This window comes from Mauremys reevesii, linkage group 1 (genome assembly GCF_016161935.1).
Source record: "Mauremys reevesii isolate NIE-2019 linkage group 1, ASM1616193v1, whole genome shotgun sequence".
NCBI classification, from domain to species: domain Eukaryota; kingdom Metazoa; phylum Chordata; order Testudines; family Geoemydidae; genus Mauremys; species Mauremys reevesii.
Window position 1 is genome coordinate 197,042,881 of NC_052623.1, and position 21,136 is coordinate 197,064,016.

General features: G+C 42.0%; 1 protein-coding gene and 1 long non-coding RNA gene across 5 annotated transcripts in view; one reads left to right on the forward strand and one right to left on the reverse strand.

The window, feature by feature from the left end:
- Positions 1-21,136, forward strand: part of LOC120398048 — a 46,496-nt gene that overhangs the window by 1,933 nt on the left and 23,427 nt on the right. The window contains exons 2-3 of one of the 3 annotated variants that reach the window (XR_005594161.1): positions 3,483-3,644; positions 3,821-4,608. The exons of 1 other annotated variant lie outside the window; for it this stretch is intronic. This is a non-coding gene — a long non-coding RNA (uncharacterized LOC120398048). Of the gene's footprint in view, positions 1-3,482; positions 3,645-3,820; positions 4,609-21,136 lie in introns of those variants that run through there. One more of the 3 variants, XR_005594160.1, reaches the window with a different exon arrangement.
- Positions 352-19,461, reverse strand: LOC120398018 (T-cell receptor-associated transmembrane adapter 1). Of its 2 annotated transcripts, none has more exons than XM_039524916.1 (6): positions 19,305-19,461; positions 7,962-8,075; positions 6,102-6,138; positions 3,317-3,378; positions 1,850-1,908; positions 352-643 (listed from the first exon to the last, which is right to left on the reverse strand). In XM_039524916.1, exons 2-6 carry the CDS (start codon positions 8,071-8,073, stop codon positions 392-394), a joined length of 522 nt encoding a protein of 173 aa, XP_039380850.1. In that variant the 5' UTR covers positions 8,074-8,075; positions 19,305-19,461; the 3' UTR covers positions 352-391. The 2 variants fall into 2 exon arrangements, with proteins under 2 accessions (XP_039380850.1, XP_039380839.1); XM_039524905.1 differs by lacking the exon at positions 19,305-19,461 and adding an exon at positions 11,903-12,080.

A 21,136-nucleotide genomic window follows, 5' to 3' on the forward strand; every position in this document is an offset into this window, starting at 1 on the left:
GGACAACTGAAATGAAGAAAGTCCTGCTATAAAGTATGCAGGATAATTGCTAATTTGGGAGCAAATTCTGAGAGATACTTGGCTCCTGTAACTCCTTTACAAAATAGATAAATATGAAGGTGGCCAGTTCTTCTTTGGGTTGCTTTAAAAATTAGCAGTCTGTGTCTAAAATCCTGCTCCCTGCTGACCTAAATTAGTCTGCAGTTATGCCCAGCAATTTGAATGCATCACTTACCCATTTATACCATTGATCAGTGTTTCATTTACCAAGCTATTCTCCCAAATTCAGGATACTATTTATTCAGTCTCTTTCCCCCAACATATAAACTAGATCTTTCATTTGTTTCTTGTGTGATCAGTTGGGTCAGGAGTCCTCTTTAGAAGTCTCTTCCTATGTTGCATGAATCAAGCCAAACAGTCTGATAGGGTCATCATGAATGGCTTCCTCTGTTGGATTATTTTCAGCAGCCAGCTGGTCACTGTTGAGATAAATGCTAGTTTGGGAAACCAGGGTGCTGTTTTTAGATGGCATCTCTTCTTCATTCACTTCTAACGAAGGAGCTTTCTTTTTCCTAGGCTTCCTGTGTTTTTCCTTGATGCTGTGATCAAGGGAGGCATAGCACATCTGACTTTCAACTTCCACCTGAGAGGAAAATCATTTTTATTCAGTTTAATCCTTTTCTTAATCACTACACCTTTTAAGATTTTCAGCTTCTTAAGGCAACCCACCAGTCTGGAACCTTCAGCATAGTGTTCTTGTGAGACGTTTCAGTTTTGAAGAATGAGGGGTGTATTGTATAAGTCAGTGGTTTGCAAGTTATTTTCTGCCAAGGACCCCTTTTTTGGCATCTGACTAAATGTCCTGGATCCCTTTAGTTTCTGGTACTATTGGAACATATCTGCCAAGGTGACCTCTCTCACAGCATGTGCGAGGTCCTGCTGGGCAGAGGATGCCATTTTGTTCTCTGTGTGGCAAAGTGCCGGAACGCTGTTGTGTTCTGGCCTGGCTCAAGGGACAGACCCCTGCATAACCCAGGGTGGACACCCAGGGGTGTGGGAACCCCACTTTAAGAGCTACTGGTATAAGTCAACTCTGAATTTTTGGGATCAGAGACATCAATAGATGGTTTCCCAACCCTGTTTCTTCTTTCCCTATCCTGGTAAAGAGTTAACTTGGATTGCCAGGTTTTTTGCAGGATATGCAAAATCCTACACCGGTTTTGCTCCGGGAGTATGGGGGATGTGTGGTGTTGGCCACAGGGTGTGGTACTGACTCTGGGCCTTATGTTTTAAGGGTACTTGTACTGGGCATGTCAGAGATAATCAAATGTAGAACTGTATCCTTAATGAATTCATGATTACCATGTTTTTCAGCTTGCAACTTATTTGGCAACTTATTATTAGCAATGGTTAGCAACATTTTTAATTTCAGGCCATTGCTTAATTTTTATAGTAGTGGATAAAATCTGGTGTTCTAGTTTTTAATACAGTATCCCAATACTAAATGGCTGAGCACATTAGAAAACATTGGTAATCAAAATACTAAAATGATTTCAACATGTCATCTTTCATCTAATCTGTCATGAGACTAATGGAGGAATTGACAAGTTTGACACATCTAGCTGCTACTTAGCTGCTTGCAAGCCTGAGACTTCCTCAGTTATGGTCCTGATGGAGCAAAACACCTACATACATGCTTAAGTGATCTGCTGAATTAGCGTGTCCATTTTTGTAAGGAGAAGACTGAAGTCTTGGGTTATATTCTGCCACTGGGTACATGTGAGGAGCTCTGAGGCAAAATGCCTTCCTTAATGCAGAAGGCTAAGAACAAGAATATAAATAAGGGTACCTTTACTTCTTTAGTGTGTCTCCGAGGCTGGGCTTTCATTTGTTCATAGCAACATTCATCTAGAGATGATTAGAAATGAGAGAATTTCATAGTGGTTAGAAGATTCTTCCTCTGATTAAAGAGTAAACAGACACCCTGTTATAGAGCTCAGTTCTCCAAATCTACTTCAGTGGAAGTTCAGGTTCTAAACTATATTCCCCCTCTCACTCTCCCAGCTGCCAGGAAATAAAAAGCTAGGAAATCCCTGGATAGAGTTTATTTTCACGGTATCACATTATTGGACAGTATTAGGTTGTCCAGAAAAAAAAGCTTTACAATTATGGGATAATTTAAAACATTGACAGACTTGATAGTGTCAGTCACCATATGATTTGTCAGGTCTCACAAGATAATATTGCTGAGACGGTATACCTGGGTAAGAGAAATACCAGGAGTTAAGGTTAGAGTAACGGCAGGGCCAAAGGGGGGCAAAATGACACGGCTCTATTCCTCGCTTTGCCACTAACTTTCTATGAATTTGGGCCAAGTTACCTTTTTTCATGCCTCATTTTATGCCCTGGTAAAATGGACATCTCCTTCCCTCATAGAGCAGTTTTGAAGCTGAACACAAATTTGCACTGGTTCTAGTTAGACTGGTTAAACCCCCTTGTGAACACTGTCGTCTTTGAGTTTAGTTTAAACCTATTGCTAATCTCTCTATGAAAAACCAAAATAAGCCTAGTTGAATCTGAAATAAGCCCACGTAGCCTTTTGTGCTGGTTTAACATTGCACCTTTAGTTAAACTGGTGCAACTCTGCATGTAGACTAGCCCTTATGTGCTTTTGAGAACCTTTAAATAGCCTTCTTCATTCACATATCTTAATGTCTGGAGAGTAAAATAGAAAACTCAGTTTGCACTAATCAATCCACTGTCACGGCACTATCCCAAGATCTAGGTCAGGGGTAGGCAACCTATGGCACGCGTGCCGAACGCGGCACATGAGCTGATTTTCAGTGGCACTCACACTGCCGGGGTCCTGGCTACCGGTCCAGAGGGCTCTGCATTTTAATTTAATTTTAAATGAAGCTTCTTAAACATTTTAAAAACCTTATTTACTTTACATACAACAATAGTTTAATTATATATTATAGACTTGTAGACAGAGACCTTCTAAAAACAGTAGAATGTATTACTGGCGAAACCTCAAATTAGAGTGAATAAATGAAGACTCGGCACACCACTTCTGAAAGGTTGCCGACCCCTGATCTAGGTTAATATTATGGGAATTAACACATTTTGGTTTTAAAATGAGCAACTGGAGGTTCACTGCTTCTCTCCCCTGTAACTAGAACAAGTGTGTATCCATTTGATCAACAAACGGCTTCAGAAATTCATGTTTTAGGAGACATTCATAAAGAATGTTAAGCATTCTGTCTCTAATTATTGTATGTTGTTTTTAATAAGTTCTTGGGATAAGATATCTTACCTAAAATCTCTTGATTGAGGTTGCCATAAACTGGGCATTCTTCAGTATAATCATCATCATAGCTATAATGGGGAATCAGAAATAATTTTAATTCACTCTGTAATTGTGCATTGAAGTATCTTATGCTGCACATAGTGAACCTGACCCTTTTTCATTTAAATTTCAGTGATGTCTGGAGGCCCCAATCAAGGTTAGGAGCCCATTGCGCTGAGCACTTTTCATATAGACCTACATCCGTAGATAATTGACAAAAACCAGTATGGGCCTTAGAAGAGTCCAAATAGACAAGACAGGTGAAGTGTGGAAGACAATGGGTATCGTTTCCCAGGTAGGAGAACTGGGGCAAGGCATCTGTGGAACAGCCAGGAGTTGAACCCAGATCTCCTGAGTCCCAGTCCAGGATCTTAATCATAAGATCATCCTTGTAGTTCACTTGAATTTAATATGCGTGTAATCCATTTTGTAAAAACCACACTTAGCCCAAATATTTTCTGACCTTCAAAGCTCTACAAACTGAAGGTGATGAAAGTGTAGAGGAGAAAAACAGATCTGAAGAAAGAAAAAGAAATCATTGGCAAATGCAATCCCCAGTTTGCATTATAGAACATCCAGAATCCTCCAGGTCTTGGTGCTCAAGAGCATCCTATACTCAATGAATGGTATAATTTAAAGGCTAGATATTTTAAAATGGTGTGTGCCCAAAAAATGGAAATTGTGCATGCTGGCTTCTGCATACTGAAAGATGTTTTTGTCTGACACATTCCTAGCTATGCACCTTATTCCGTGTCTGATCAGAATGAATGAAGCCATGGGGTATAGTTTTTCAAATGGTATTTTTCATTGTTTGGGCAGTTATGGCTGTCTACATGCTAACTTCAGACAAATCAATAGTAGGGTATTGTTGGAGGCATTTTTGTATTAAGGTTTTTATGTGTTTGTTTTGGGGTGGAGAAGGGCTTTGTCAGTGTCTCAGTTTTCTGAAAAACATGACGTTAGATCATCCAGAGCCAGTTTTTTTTTTAAACATTCTGTAAAATATAAGTACAAATACTGAGAGAGTATGGAGTGGTAATTAATTAGAGCAGTTAGCAGTGAGTTCGGAGGGCTCATCTTCATTCTCGCTGAGGCCAAGCAATAATAAATACCCATTTAACCTGCTATCCTAAACTGATTAACTCTATCATGCTTCTCATACTACTAAGTGAACTCCCTCCAACTGCTTAATAAAGTGGGTGCAGTATGTTCCATTACAAGTTGTATTCTTTCCTTCATTCCTTAAGTACCCCTTTTAGCTGTAAAAATATTTCTATGTACAGTAACTCCTCGCTTAACGTTGTAGTTATGTTCCTGAAAAATGTGACTTTAAGCATTTAAAGATGTTAAGCAAATCCAATTTCCCCCTAAGAATTAATGTAAATACGAGGACATTTTTTTCACCAGACAAAACTATATATTGTATAGATATATACACAGTATATGTTTTAAACAAACAATTTAATACTGTTCACAGCTATGATGATTGTGAAGCTTGGTTGAGGTAGTGATTAGAGGGTGGAAGAGGGAGGGATATTTCCCATGGAATGGCTTGCTGCTAAATGATGAACTAGCACTCGGCTGAGCCCTCAAGGGTTAACACGTTGTTAATGTAGCCTCTCTCACAAGGCAGCATGAACACAAGGGAGGGGAGACAGCATAGCAGACAGAGACAGACACGCACCTTGGGGGGAGGGGGGGAAGAGAGAGAGATGTACATTGTTCCTTTAAGTAAGCTAACCCACTCTTAAGTGCATTGTCTTTTTAAGTGGATCAGGAAGTTGAGAGAGCAGCTGCTGCCCCAAGCTCTCTGTCTCTCTCTGTCTGTGTACCCTCCCTGCTGTATATGGGGAAGGGGTAAGCGGAGTGCAGGAGCAGGGGGGACATCATAACATTAGCGCCCCCTTCCCCCCTGCACGGCAAGCAGGAGTCTCTGTGAGCAGCTCCAAGGCAGAGGGCAGGAGCAGCACACGGCAGTGGTGGGAGGGACAGCTGAACTGCTGGCAACTGATAGCCTGCCAGGGCTGCCCAGAGGGGGGGGCAAGACGGGCAATTTGCCCCAGACCCCGAGCCCCACAGGGGCCCCCACCAGAGTTTTTCAGGACCCCTGGAGCGGGGTCCTTCACTCGCTCCGGGGGGCCCGGAAAACTCTTGCGGGGCCGGGCGCAGGAGCTTCTTCTGCTCCCGGTCTCCGGCGGGGGGGGTTCCCGCTGGCGAATTACCGCCGAAGACGGAGCGGGACCTGCTGCCGAAGTTCAGCTCGGTCTTCGGCGGGGGGCCCCCGCCACGGGTCTTCGGGGCACTTCGGCGGCGGGTCCCGGAACGGAAGGGCCCCCCGCCGCCGAAGGCCCCGGGCCCCCGGAATCCTCTGGGCGGCCCTGTAGCCTGCTGGGTGGCTGCAGCACAGGGAACTTAGTGGGAGCTGATGGGGGGTGGAGGGGGCTGCTGGTCCACCCTGGTTCCAAGCCCCACCAGCTAGCTGCAACGGGCTGCTCTTCCTGCAAGCAGTGGACAAAGCAGGCAGCTGCCAAACGAGGTTAGAAGGGAGCATTGCGCAACTTTAAACGAGCATGTTCCCTATTTGATCAGCAATGAAACAATGTTAACTGGGACGTCTTTAAGTGAGGAGTTACTGTACATCAAACAAGACCCTTCATATGTCCTCTGGTCCATTCCTTCAAATCCAGCCACTGTAACTTAATACTCTATTTTAACTTTTTTTTAAATCAGACATAATTTATCTTCAACATACCTTGCATTATATTCTTGATAGTCTCTGTATGTGTAACCTGGAAAATATTTTAAAACACAAGTAGTTTAAGCAGAAAGAAAATATTAATTGTGTAATTGTTGAACAGTTCCATTTGCTGTCTTCACGGCTTTGTTCTTAACAGAATTGTATTGTGTGACTCATGCAGAGAAACGTGATGCGAGTCTAAGAATGTCTCAGTAGCATTGTTCATGTTTGTGTGAGATTGAAAGCTGTAGGCTCTCAGATTCAGATTGAGGATATGTTTTTCCTCAGGAGTATCTAGATTTAAATTGTGGCTAACGCAGTTTATTAATATTCTGTGCATTGCACTAATGCCTACAAGCCCCCATTAAGTCCCCATTTTGCTAAGTACTACATATACACCCACCATAAAAAGACAGTCACTGTGCCCAAAGAATTTACAGTGTAAATTTATGATGCACCACACTAGGTGGAGATAAACAGGATGTGGTAGAACAAGGAAACAATGAAAGAATGCTGTGTGAGTAAGCAGTAGCCTTGGCAGGCTTACCACCTTTTCCTCTTCATTTGGATTTACAAACGTTACTAGTGATGTCTCGGTAAGGGGGTACCTACTGTTACACACATAGGGAAAGTGAAGCAGAGAGTCCCGCGACACAAAGGGGTTAATTGTTGGAGCTGGGTTTAGAATTCAAGAATTCCTGGCTCTCAGTTCTGTGTTCTGGTCTCCAGAATGTGCCTCTCAGAAAATCTGATTGCGTGGACATCACATCCTCAATCTCATTGCTCCCTTGCTTAGTTTTAGAAATAATTTCATTTTCATGATAAAAATATTTTACCTTGCAGCTCATTCAGTAGGTGTCACCTTAGCAGCCAAATCCTTTTCCTCATGCACTGCAAGTACCAGTTGTTTACATAGGACTTCTTTATTCACAATTTGTATACCTGTGTACTGGTATAGTTAAAGCAATATAACCCCCTCTCTAGTAGGGACAAGGTTATACCACTCCAGGGGTGGTTATATCAGTACGGCTTACTCCTATATAGGAAGGGGAATAAGCGACCTTAATACTGGTGTAACTATATCCACTCTAGGGGTTGTACTGGTATAGTTGATTCAGTTTTTTTCTTTTTTAAATCACACCCCTATTCAAAAATAATTATACCTATGTAAAATTTGTGTGTAGACCAGACCAATAGTCATGGGCTAGCATCCATGAAGCAAAATAAGTCACCTCTTTGTCAGCAATAGGATGGCTTGACAGTTACCTTGATGTGCACACTCTCTCACGCACACACATACGCAACCCCCCCCACACACACACACCTTTTTCCCCTCTTTGGAGCCGAGCTGAATTCCTAACAAAGAAAAAATGGAATTTGGATGAAATCTGAAATTCAAATAAGCATTCCTGAATTCAGAGGGAGAAAATATTGCCGCCTAGATTCATAGCGCTATAAGTACACATTAATACAAGCTGTTGTGTCTGAAATTCAGGTAGCTAAAACTTACAGATGGGGAAATTAAAAAAAAAAAAAAACAAAAAATAATTACAAAAAAAAAAATCCCCCCTTCCCTTCCTCTCATTTGCTGGGGAGAGGAGAGAGTTGGGTTTTTTTTTTTTTTTTTTTTTATCATTGAGTCACACTGATGTTTTGAAAGCTTTTTGTTTTTTAGTTGTCATATCATGTAACATCAGGTATCAGTGCCTTGCAAGTTAAAAATGCATTAGTACTAGAACAAATTTTTAGAAAAAGATTCATTTTAAAAACATTGTCTGCTTGCCAGAAAATTCCCAGTGGTGATGAATTTGTTTGTAGTCTCTCTCAAATACTCAAACACAATCTGCGTGCGCATGCACGAACGTCATTTCTTACCTTTTTGCTTGTTTGCTATGCAGTATGAAATATTTATGACCAATGAAACAATCAGAGCCATAGTCATAAAGGCTAGAAGTCCCCAGATTGAATAGTGGCATGTAAACTCCATTTCTGTAACAGAAAGCAAATTCCTGCATATTATGCATTGTCTAAAAGCTGCACTTCCCCCCACACACCCCCTTTAGTTGAGGTAGTGACTTTAATTTTTTTATTCCAGGCATAGCCACTGACATGCAACCCAATTAAATACTAGTGAGAACATTTGGATGTCAGAGTAGGAAACTAGTGTTGATAAACTACTTGTAGTGATAACACGTAACCCCACTCTGAGGGTACGTCCAGACTACCTGCCGGATTGGCGGGTAGCGATCGATTTATCGGGGATCAATATATCGTGTCTCATCTAGACGTGATATATTGATCCCCGAACGCGCTCCCCGTCGACTCCGGAACTCCGCTGGAGCGAGCGGCGGTAGCGGAGTTGGCGGGGGAGCTGCAGCCATCGATCCCGCGCAGTGAGGATGGGAGGTAAGTCGGAATAAGATACTTCGACTTCAGCTACGGTATTCTTGTAGCTGAAGTTGCGTATCTTACATCGACACCCCCCCGCCCAGTGTAGACCAGGCCTAGGTCAAACCAAAATGCTGTTATCAATTTATGACCGCCAAACTACTTGGAAAATAGAAAGGCTTCTGCCACACAAATGCACAGATATTTTTTCAAAAACTGCTAGTTTGTGGCTGAATTACATGGGTTGATGAGCCAAATTCTGAAGTTATAGACAAGCCTTTATATGAAAATTAATCTGGAATAAAGTATAGTGTGAATTGAATGCAGATTAACTAGTCCTGATTAACTCCATGTGTGGACACTCTTATTCCAGAATTAGAGTGCCTTATTCCAAACTAGTTGAAACTAATTCTGGAATATGAGCATTCCCACATGGAGCTAATATGGAATAGGTGTTCTGAAATAACTCCTTGGATAGTCAAGGCCTTTTTCTCTATTCAGAGTTGGTCTATTCTTGCATCTTTGTTTCTGCTCCTTCTCCACATCTCCTCCTTTCCAGTGAAAAATTTTCTCTCTCTCTCTCTCTTCTCTTCCCCAACCAAAACCAGCCATTTTCTCCTCCTGATCAGCTGAGCTACTGATCAAAGTCTTTCTACCCTGGCATTGAGATGGGGGAGAGAAGTGGAGGACCCAGCGCTGTAAAAATACAAGCAGCTGGGAGTCCATGGACCTCGAAAGGGTTTCAGAGGCAGATCTTGGCAATAATAGCTTCAAAGGAACCCTAAAGTAATAACCAGCCAGTGTTAATTGTGCATATAGTGTGGGGATATGGGGGAAGCTTGAGGCCCCTCCATCCCATGTCCTCCTCTCCTTGGTGCTCCGGACAGGAACCCAGGCAGGACCCTCCCTCACCAAATGCCTTCCTCATTTTTCACAGTGGTTCATCTTGTGATGCTAACTTAGCTCATCCAAATTCTCCACCATCAAGCCTAGGTGAGAAGACCGTAGTGTGTTTCCAACCTCCTGCTCTGACGTAGCCACAAAACTGGGCAGAGTGTCATGCATCTGACTACTCTTATCCGCCAAGAGGTAGGAAAACTATTCCCAGAGAGAAACACTCAACTGTATGAGTAGAGGCAACCTGAATCTACATCTGCTTTTCTGTAGGTTCTTGTGTCTCCCATCATGGCAGTATCTGAGCACTTTAACATCCTCCCTCCCCTGCAGGGATCCATTTCAAGCACTTGAACTCCAGTAATGCTGCGGGAAAGGACTGAGCTGGAAAAGGGGCCGATGGGGAGGGAGGTGGCAATTGGAGTGAATGTTGATCAGCAGGTCTGATCTGACCCTTAATGTCATTCTCATTTGATGTCCTTGAACTTCCTTTGCCTATTTTTTACAAAGGTCTACGGGGGGAAATGTTTTCCTTGCAGGAAGGGCCAGGGCTTTCACTCCTGTTGAGAAAAGACAGCTCAGCTCATTAGCTGCTGCTCACCTGGAGCACTGCTCCCTCTGGTTGCAGCACTTTTTATTCCCTAATGATGTACATACTGCAAGAGCTGCTTTAAAAAAAAAAAAAAAAAGCTGAGCAGCGGTTGCTTCTGTGTAAAATGTACTTTTCATAAGGTCCAATCCATTGGTTATTAAAGTCAATGGAAAACCCCCAAATGACTTTTAAGGGTATTGGATCACACCCTTAGAATTCAGTTTTGCTACCACTGAGGCCAATGACAAAGCTTCCATTGATTTCACTGGGAGCAATGTCAGAATCACAATTATTGCCCTGTATCTGTACAGAACAACTGCTCAGTAGCCAGAGCTAGAAATGTACCAGAAGAGCCAGGAGATGCTACTTGGTAGTAAAATTGCTCCCATCACAAATTGCACAGGTCTCTGGTATAAGATTCCTTCCCCCACAATTATTCCTCCTCACGCACAATTATTTCAAATTTGGTGACAATATATACCTCCACACCAGTGGCACCGCTATGGGCACCCGCATGACCCCACAATATGCCAACATTTTTATGGCTGACCTGGAACAACGCTTCCTCAGCTCTTGTCCACTCACGCCCCTTCTCTACCTATGCTACATTGATGACATCTGGACCCATGGGAAGGAGACTCTGGAAGAATTCCACCACGACTTCAACAGCTTCCACCCCACCATCAACCTCAGCCTGGACCAATCTACCTGGGAGGTCCACTTCCTAGACACCACGGTGTGATGGGTTGGATCACAGAACTGGGAGCTGCCACCTGATGTGCCAAGACTACCTCTGCTCCTGTTTTCCTGCCAGCTCAGGACTCCAGCACCCTGTCTTGCTGAGCCAGACACACTCATCTGTTCCAACAAAGACCCAGGGTCTGAATTATGTGCCCCAAAGCTGCAGGTTCACCTGAAAACAGCTCACAGAAGTGTTCCTGTCTTTAACACCCAGATGCCCAACTCCCAATGGGGTCTAAACCCAAATAAATCCGTTTTACCCTGTATAAAGCTTACGCAGGGTAAACTCATAAATTGTTCACCCTCTATAACACTGATTGAGAGAGATGCACAGTTGTTTGCTCCCCCAGGTATTAATACATACTCTGAGTTAACTAATAGTAAAAAGTTATTTTTATTAAATACAGAAAGTAGGATTTAAGTGGTTCCAAGTAGTAACAGACAGAACAAAGTAAGTCACCAAGCAAACTAAAATAAAACGTGCAAATCTATGTCTAATCAAACTGAATACAGATAATCTCACCCTTAGAGATGCTTCAGTAAGTTTTTTCCTCAGACTGGACACGTGCCAGGCCTGGGCACAATTCTTTCCCCAGTACAGCTCTTGTTCCAGCTCAGGTGGTAGCTAGGGGATTCTTCATGATGGGTCTCCCTCTTTGTTCTATTCCACACCTTTATATATCTTTTGCATAAGGCAGGAATCCTTTGTCTCTCTCTGGGTTTCCGCCCCCACTCACTGGAAAAGCACCAGGTTAAAGATGGATTCCAGTTCATGTGACATGATCACATGTCACTGTAAGACCCCAAGCCTTCATTCCTCCCAGCCTGACTCACAGAAAGGCTTGCCTGCAAACAGAGCCCCAGTCAATTGTCCTGGTTGATGGGAGCCATTAAGATTCCAAGCCACCATTAATGGCCCACACTTTGCATAATTCCAATAGGTCCTCAGAGTTATATTTCTAGTCCCAGATACAAGAATGGTAAATTTATAGAAACAGGATGATCACACTCAGATTATAAGCTTTGTAATGATACCTTACAAGAGACCTTTTGCATGAAGCATATTCCAGTTGCATTATATTCACTCATTACCATATTCTTATAAAACCATATAGACTGCACAATGTCACACATGGTACAAATAAGTGATGGTCACGTTAACACCACCCTATACCGAAAACCCACTGACTGCTATGCCTACCTTCATGCCTCCAGCTTCCATCCTGGGCACACCACACCATCCATCGTCTACAGCCAAGTGCTAAGGTACAATCACATATGCTCCAACCCCTCTGACAGAGACCAATAGCTACAAGATCTTCACCAAATATTCTCAGAACTATGATACCCGCACAAGGAAATAAGGAAACAAATCAACAGAGCCAGACGTGTACCCAGAAGCATCCTGTTGCAAGACAAGCCCAAGAAAGAAACCAACAGAACTCCACTGGCCATCACCTACAATCCTCAGCTTAAACCTCTCTAACACATAATTAGTGATCTACAACCCATCCTGGACAATGATCCCTCGCTTTCACAGACCTTGGGAGGCAGGCCAGTCCTCACCCACAGACAACCCACCAACCTTAAGCATATTCTCACCAGCAACCACACACCACACCATAACAACTCTAACTCAGGAACCAATACATGCAACAAACCTAGATGCCAACTCTACCCACATATCTACACCAGCGACACCATCACAGGACCTAACCAGACCAGCTACAACATCACCGGTTCATTCACCTGCACGTCCACCAATGTTATATATGCCATCATGTACCAGCAATGCCCCTCTGCTATGTACGTTGGTCAAACCGGACAGTCCCTACTTAAAAGGATAAATTGGCACATGTCAGATATTAGGAATGGCAATATACAAAAATGTGTAGGAGAACACTTCAATCTCCCTGAAACAATAGCAGATCTAAAGGTAGCCATCTTACAGCAAAAAAACTTCAGGACCAGATTTCAAAGAGAAACAGCTGAGCTTCAGTTCATTTGCAAATTTGACACCATCAGCTCAGGATTAAACAAAGACTGTGAACGGCTAGCCAACTACAAAAGCAGTTTCTCCTCCCTTGGTGTTCACATCTCAACTGCTAGAACAGGGCCTCATCCTCCCTGATTGAACTAACCTCGTTATCTCTAGACTGATTCTGGCCTGCATATTTATACCTGCCTCTGGAAATTTCCATTCCATGCATCTGATGAAGTGGGTATTCACCCACGAAAGCTTATGCTCCAATACGTTTGTTAGTCTATAAGGTGCCACAGGACTCTTTGTTGCTTCCCCCACATATCTTTGTAGAATTGTTTTTAACCATAACTTTCTCTCTGAAAGAATGTTGTTGGTTGTTACACACTATCATCCGCAGCCACTTTTTGAAGCATTTTAAACTGTCATCAAATTTCCATTCCTTGCTCTTTTAGCCTTTTCAGCCTCTCCCCCCCCGCAGTATTCGTTTGTATAGTAGTATGATGATTTTATCTGTAGAGCACCAACAATGTGGTTCTCATTATGTCCTATTGACCTCAGTCACTGCAGCTCGGATCTTGCCTCTGGTTTTCAGGGTGATTTGACCTGAGGCAAGAAGGAGGTCCAACAACTTGCCAGGATACAGTGGCACAGTGAGTGTATGGCATAGCCTCTCTTAGAACTCTCTGCTTTCCCGCTCTTTGCTGAAACCACTAGCTGACATGGCTGCTTCTTCATTGACAGCCAAAAGACTTGTAATCAACTTGATACCCAGGCTGCAAGTTGTTGTCATATCAGGGCCTTAACCCTTAAATAAGAGAGAGAGAATGGCATACCGGGACCTCTGTATCTTTCCTGAGTCCCAGGGAAGTCAATGGGGCATCACAGGTACAGAGATCTGGCAGCAACAGGGGCTAAGTGGGGTTACTTAGATTAGGGCTGGAAGAGACCTCAGGAGGTCATCTAGTCCAACCCCCTGCTCAAAGCAGGTCCAACACCAACTAAATCATCCCAGCCAGGGCTTTGTCAAGCCAGGCCTTAAAAACCTCTACGGATGGAAATTCCACAACCTCCCTAGGTAACCCGTGCTTCACCACGCTCCTAGTGAAATAGTGTTTCCTAATATCCAACCTAGACCTCACCCACTGCAACTTGAGACCATTACTCCTTGTTCTGTCATCTGCCACCACTGAACAGCCGAGCTCCATCCTCTTTGGAACCCCATTTCAGGTAGCTAAAGGCTGCTATCAAATCCCCCGTTACTCTTCTCTTCTGAAGACCAAACAAGCCCAGTTCCCTCAGCCTCTTCTCGTAAGTCATGTGCCCCAGCTTCCTGGTCATTTTTGTTGTCCTCTGCTGGACTCGCTCCAGTTTGTCCACATCCTTTCTGTAGTGGGGAGCCCAAAACTAGATGGAATACTCCAGATGTGGCCTCACCAGTGCCAAATAGAGGGGAATAATCACTTCCCTCGATCTGCTGGAATGCTCTTACTAATGGAGCCCAATATGCCATTAGCCTTCTTGGCAACAAGGGCACGCTGCTGACTCATATCCAGCTTCTCATCCACTATAATCCCCAGGTCCTTTCCTGCAGAACTGCTGCTTAGCCAGTTGGTCCCTAGCCTGTAGCGATGCATGGGATTCTTCCGTCCTAAGTGCAGGACTCTGCACTCATCAGGTTTCTTTTGGCCTAATCCTCTAACTTGGCTAGGTCACTCTGGACTCTAGCCCTACCCTCCACCATATCTACTTCTCCCCCCAGTTTAGTGTCGTCTATGAACTTGCTGAGGATGCAATCCATCCCATCATCCAGATCATTATTAAAGATGTTGAACAAAACCGGCCCCAGGACAGACCCCTGCGGCACTCCGCTTGATACCGGTTGCCAGCTAGACATCGAGCCGTTGATCACTACCCATTGAGTCTGACAATCTAGCCAGATTTCTATCCACCTTATAGTCCATTCATCCAATCCATACTTTTTTAACTTGCGGGCAAGAATACTGTGTTAGACCGTATCAAAAGCTTTGCTAAGGTCAAGATATATCACGTCCACTGCTTTTCCCATGTCTCATCATAGAAAGCAATCAGGTTGGTCAGGCATGACTTGCCCTTGATGAATCCATGTTGACTGTTCCTGATCACCTCCCTCTCCTCCAAGTGCTTCAGAATGGTTTCCTTGAGGATCTGCTCCATGATTTTTCCATGGACTGAGAGGAAGCTGACCGGTCTGTAATTCCCTGGGTTCAACAATGTGTAGAATATTTTGAGCACTATAACCACATTGCTCCCTCTAATTCAATCAATCTTTCTCTCTCTCTAATGCTAGCATTCTCTCACATGGGTCATGAAAGCTTAGAAAAATTTAGAGCATTTTCTTAAATATTAAGAGAAATATTTTCTTGGCAAGTGCAGTCCTGGTTTCAAGAAGCCCTAATTTTTTCTCCTTCTCCCAGAAGACACGCTGCTGCAGTCAGATCACAGCTGTTGCTACCTATGAGACTTCTCCCATTATTTTGCAGTGCGTCTGAGACATCATTCAGGCCTTTGCTTTCTGAGACCACAATTCTGCCTGCCTAAAGTATTTCTAGGCTCTCCTTAGCTATGCTGTCTGAACACCAGTAACACCTTGTATGTTTACAAGTGCCTGCCATCTGAGGATCATGAATAGAACTTGGACTTCAGATCCCTATGAAATATGTGTGCATTACTCCTCTTTCTTCCTCAGGAGGAAATGAGGAACAAAGGGATCTCCTCCAGACTTGCCCAGGGTCACAAGTCTTGTGGCAGAGCCAGGAATTGAACTCTGATCACCTGAGTCACAGTCCAGTACCTTAATCACAAAATCATTCTTGCTGGTGTTGCTTGCCTCACTCCTTCTGAAGATATTTATTACCCTTCTCCCCTCCCCAACCTTTCTTTTTGCTTTTCATTTTCTCCACTTTCATTTTATTGCCAGGCATGGGGAAGAGAAGGAAATGACGTGGCCTGAGAGGGAGGAAAGTATAAAGAGCTGTAATGGAAACTAGTAGCATAAAAATGTCACTTCTGCGTTCACTGGATTAGAAAGTTTTGTAGAAGAGTCTCCCAAAAAGAGGTGGCTTGAAAGTATTTATTTAAAAAAAAAAACTGAGATGGTGCCCCTTTCTGAAGTGTAGAAGGCCTGAAATTAAAAAAAAAAAAAAAAAATCCAGTTTGTCCTTTTACTTAAGGAACATTGTGAATTTTAATCCTCCCTGACTTTGCTGGAGCACGAAGAGCAATTTGAGGTGTGAACTGAGCTTTCTCAGCCCCTAACTGAAGAGGCAGGGGTTACTGAACCTTTAAAATGAGCAGTTCTCCCAGCAGTTTTGGGGGCATTTGATTTAATTTGGCATTAATAACAAACCAATATTTCAGTCTAGATAAAACTCGCTTCTCAGTTAATCAGGTTTAACTTCCTTGGTATTTTAAGATGTCACAAGCCTCCTACATCTTTAGAATCTCCTAGCAAAACCAGGAGATGCAAGATCTAAATTTCTAATGTAAAAAGACAACCAGACAATTAAAAAACCCACAACTATGTGAAGGGGAGGGGAAGGCTTGTAACTTCATTAAGAAATATTTAAAAGGGATGAGGGGAGGGATACGCCCAATTGAGCTTTTTCCTCAGGGGGTCACTTTACATTTAAATCTTAATTATTTTCCAAAGCCCTCATTCAAACATTCTATTATTGGCTTTTATTTAAGTTGGAAATATAAATACACACACATTCCATTTCTGTTCTGAATCTTTAATCGTTCTTACATAAGTGAACACATATTTGATCTGCTTGTCAGCCAACATTTTTTATATATTTCATGAACAATGAGTCTTAAGATATCCATAAAGCCCTAAGAATGCCTCTCCGTGTGTCTGACCCTTTTTAAATGTAAATGTCAAGCTAATTTCACTATCTAAACAGATATTGCTCATTTTCTGTATTTCCATATCCTAACTTTATAGATGCGTTCCCTTTCTTTTCCCCATCTGATCCTTTATCACCCGCATGCTTGCAATAGACGCCTACCTGTATTTACTATGCTAAATGAATTATTTCAATATCTACAACTTTGGCGGCAGTGGTGGGAGAAACCCAATAGCTCAGCACAGAAAAGAATGTCCCTGCAGATAATTGAAGCTGTCTCTCAATATATGCTAACAGGTGTAACCTGCAAAAATTGACCAGCTGTGCAAAAGATCTCCCAAAAAATAAAATTAAGGGGGACCAAAAAAAGTGAGGGGAAAATGGAAAAAAGTCAGAATATTTCTCTATCATCATTTGGATTGCTCTATGGATTAATTTCTCTAACTTTAATTCTCATCCACATAATCTACTGCTATATATTGCAAAAACAGTACATTTTGTGTAGGCGAGAGATTGTTTTTAAAGATCTCTATCACCACATTTGGTTGCATTCTCTCCATTTATATGTAAATAGGTGTGATCAAACTGAACCCTCTTTTTTAAAAAAAAAAACAAGACAAAAGATTGAAACAATTGAGTTGTGTGTTTATTTTAAAAAAAGTCTCAGAACAAAGAATCTGTAGGAATAACTGTAGCTTGACTATAATAAATCTGCAATTTCATCAAGGTCTTCTAGGATCATTTTCAGACTCTCTGACAAAGAAACATAAAGGGCTAGAGTCTAATAATTTACATGCTCTCAAGAGCAGCTTGCTCCAGGTACAAATCTTATCAAAGTCAATTGGGCTGCTTTTGGAGCAACATGTGCTTCTGTGTGTGAGGAAGAGGGTCACAATGTGGCCCAAAGAGCTTCATAAAACAACTAATGAGAACCAGGAATTCCAAGTTTCAATTTTTGTAGCTTGGGGGGGGGATATATTTAATACATGACATGGTTGTATATTAAAAACACTTTGCATTTGGGTCTCTTCTGAATTAATGCCACTTCTTGTGCTACTATGTTTCCCCCAGCCAAGGGATTACTGGTTTGCAAACAAAAGGTCAAATTGAGAGGGGAGACTAAATGAAACACACACTTTCCTCTGGTCCCTTTAGCCCAGGGGTTCTCAAACTAGGGGTTGGGACCCCTTGGGGGGTGGTGAGGTTATTACATGGGGGAGTTGCGAGCTGTTAACCTCCACCCCAAAACCAGCTTTGCCTCCAGCATTTATAAAGGTGTTAAATATATAAAAAAGTGTTTTACTTTATATGGGGGGGGGGATTGCACTCAGACTTGCTATGTGAAAGGGGTCACCAGTACAAAAGTTTGAGAGCCACTGCTTTAGCCTGTAAATTTCAACAACTGGATGATATGTGTATGTTCTTTTTGGCTGCTGTCCTTTGTTTTAGCATATTGTACATTGCTTTGTACATTGATAGTACCATTATAGTGCTAATAAAATGTTTAAGATTCTTTTAAAATATTTTTCTGGCAATGCAATTGATTTTTACCCTTTTCTAACGCCCCTCTTCAGACATCTTGTGAATATCTTGTCCTGTTTGGAATCAAAAATCCACTGTCTGAACTCTTGCTCATCCTTTCTGATATAGTTGGAAAGGAGGGGGACACAGCAAGGCTTCTCTTACAGAATTAATTGGGTGCTGGTGAAAGGTGGTGAACTGACTGGTTTGGGGGCAATCAATCAGTTATTTACCCTCTGACTAGCTATAGCTTGGGCTGCTTCAGTGCCAAGCTTCCTCACATTGCTCCAATTTAGAGAAGCCATCACTAAGCGGGATCAGACAGTTCATTCTCAGTTCGGTTCTTTCATCTGAGACTGCTATGAAGGCTTCTCTAAGTCAGGTACAGGAGCAATGTGGGGGAGCTTAGCACCACAGCAGCCCAAGCTATAGCTAGTCAGAGGGTAAATAAATGATTGATTGCCCCCAACGCGGTCAGTTCACCACCTTTCACCAGCCCCCAATTAATTCTGATTTCTCATGGAAACCGACATCTGTCCGCTTGGAACTGGATTCACCACATCCTCTAACACTTTGTGTCACAGAGGGAAATGTATTGAATTACATTTGGGCACTACCAACATGATCCAGATTTTAAGGGGTGATTTGGAGAATAAAAGTCCGTGGATTTTGTTGCTTCCATTGGTCCTTCTGCTTCTTTGTGCAGACTAAATTCTGACTTTGTCTATGAAAAGAAAATATTCTTTCCAATTAAACAGTGGGATAATGTTCTGTAGTAATGACCCTTACCCAAAAATCCATTAAGTGACTGAATGTTAATTTTAACATTAATAAAGCTTCCTCGGCTGTGAACTTTAAAGACAGGTTTGATTCCCTGGAAAGGAGTCCTTAACCTGCAGTTAATTAGAGCGTGGCTAATTGCTTTTTAAGATCTCACGTATGAAGTTTATAAAGGAAAAAGCACACAGTAAAATCAGATCCCTCAGTGCAGGCAAAAATTAAGTCTAAAAATGATGCCAATGTTTCTTCTTTAACAAATCTTCATGCACTTTGGCCCACTTAGCTGGAGATTAACTAAGGTTTATGATGATGACTCATTATTAATATTCAGCCTTTGAGTCTCTAAGCAACATACTCGGGGGATATGTAATCCATTGAAACACTTTTTCTGTACAATACATCCAGAAACAAGAGATTAGGAAGAAAAGACGTACCTGTTCATATATTGCTGTTTTGTAGCAAGACCTCCCCCTTTATCTCAAACAAAATTTGGCTTCAAAATGTTGGCAGACGTTGATGTGCTGTTCTGCTTTGGCCTTGCAATTTGAGTATGTACCTGAAGACTTCTATTCAATCTTAAGTCTTGACATCTGTTCCTTGCATGCTTATGAACAGGAAATGTGGTGGAGGCGGCTTTTACCTCGTATCAAATTGGCGATCTCCTGCATTGTTTTCCTCAAAGAGAATTGAAAACATACATGTGTGAGCATTTGAATTTGTATTTGGTATTATCTATGTCCTGCCACCAAAAAAGCATGAGACTGTGAGACTTAAAATTCTCATGTGATAAGTCGGATTCTGCTATCCGCTCATGGTAAGCAGTACTTACGTGAATAGTTCCATTAAATTCAATGGTATGGTTTGTATGTTTGAGTGAGAAACAAGGCTGATGTCCAAGTGTATTCAATTACCTCAATAGTACAATTGTCATGTATGCTGTGGAGTGACATCTTCATAAAATGGATATATATCCTTCAGAAGCCAGATGCAAACTTTGTTCAGTTTTGTGGGGAAACTGCTGGAAGCTTATGAATGATATTAGAGTAGTGTTGAATTCAGGCCTGCCTGTGGTTCCACATAGCAAATAAGGTACAACATTTTAAGTTAGGGAAATTAACCACTGTAATGTCTTATTTAGTATTGTGGTGCGTTCTTTGTCACTTGAAATCTTTACATCAAGTTTGGATGTCTTTTTAGAAGATACTCTAGCTCAACCAGAATTTACAGGCTTGTTGTAGAAATTACTAAGTGAAATTCTATGGTCTGTGTTATGCAGGAGGTCAAACTAGAAGATCATAGTATGGCCCCCATCACACCTTAAAATCTATTATCTAGGTTCTTGCAATATGCAGATTAACAAGTATAACCTGCACAAGACCTGGAGCAGAGGCCAGGCCATAGTGTGTTGTATCTCTAAATTTTGTGGCATCTGCCTGGTGTTCAGATAGTGAAGCCATTGTGTTCTTAGAGCAGCTATAGCTTGTTGTCGAGGAGATATGCACACGCTGCGCATTCATGGAGACATGCCTTTTTGTTTTTGTTTTCCTCAGACTAAAATGCCTTATTTTAGGTTAAACCTATGTATACTCTTTTTTTTAATGCAAAAACAATAATTTTGAATATATATATAATTTTTTTCTGAATAAACCTGCAGTAAGTAAGCTGGTCTCTGCGATCTATATAAGAGTTGTAATTTCATGTGTGTTCTACATTTTTATCATACTGGTGCTGATTCCCGTCCCATTGGAAAAGATTGTTGGGGAAAAAATATCCTGCTGTTTTCCATGTCTCTCCTACTCCAATTATTCCTTAAGGATAATTTTTATATATTAATTTTCTTAGATCAATATTTAGAAAATGCATTTACTACACCAATATCTTATCTAGGGATGAATGACTAAACAAGCTGGAGAATAAGGCTATAGATTTCTAGGTTTCAGCTGAACTGTTAACCCAGACCCCATAAGGGGAGAATAATTACAAAGCACCAGTTGTGGTGAAAGGAGTGGAAAACTGAGGCAGTGGCCTGGACTGATATTGGTTTGAATAAGACCCAGCTTTGTGTGTGTCTCAGTATATTTCTGATTCTGAGCAGAGTTCTCCACACCTTGCAGGAATAAGTTGTTGGCCAGGGCACCAAGCTGCCTGAAAAGATGACTATATCTTTGAGCAAAACTTTTTGTCAAAAAGCCCATCCTTACTTTAATTTCTTCGCATAGTTTTAATCCAAACCTCCACAGCCTGCACAATTTGATTGGAAATCTCA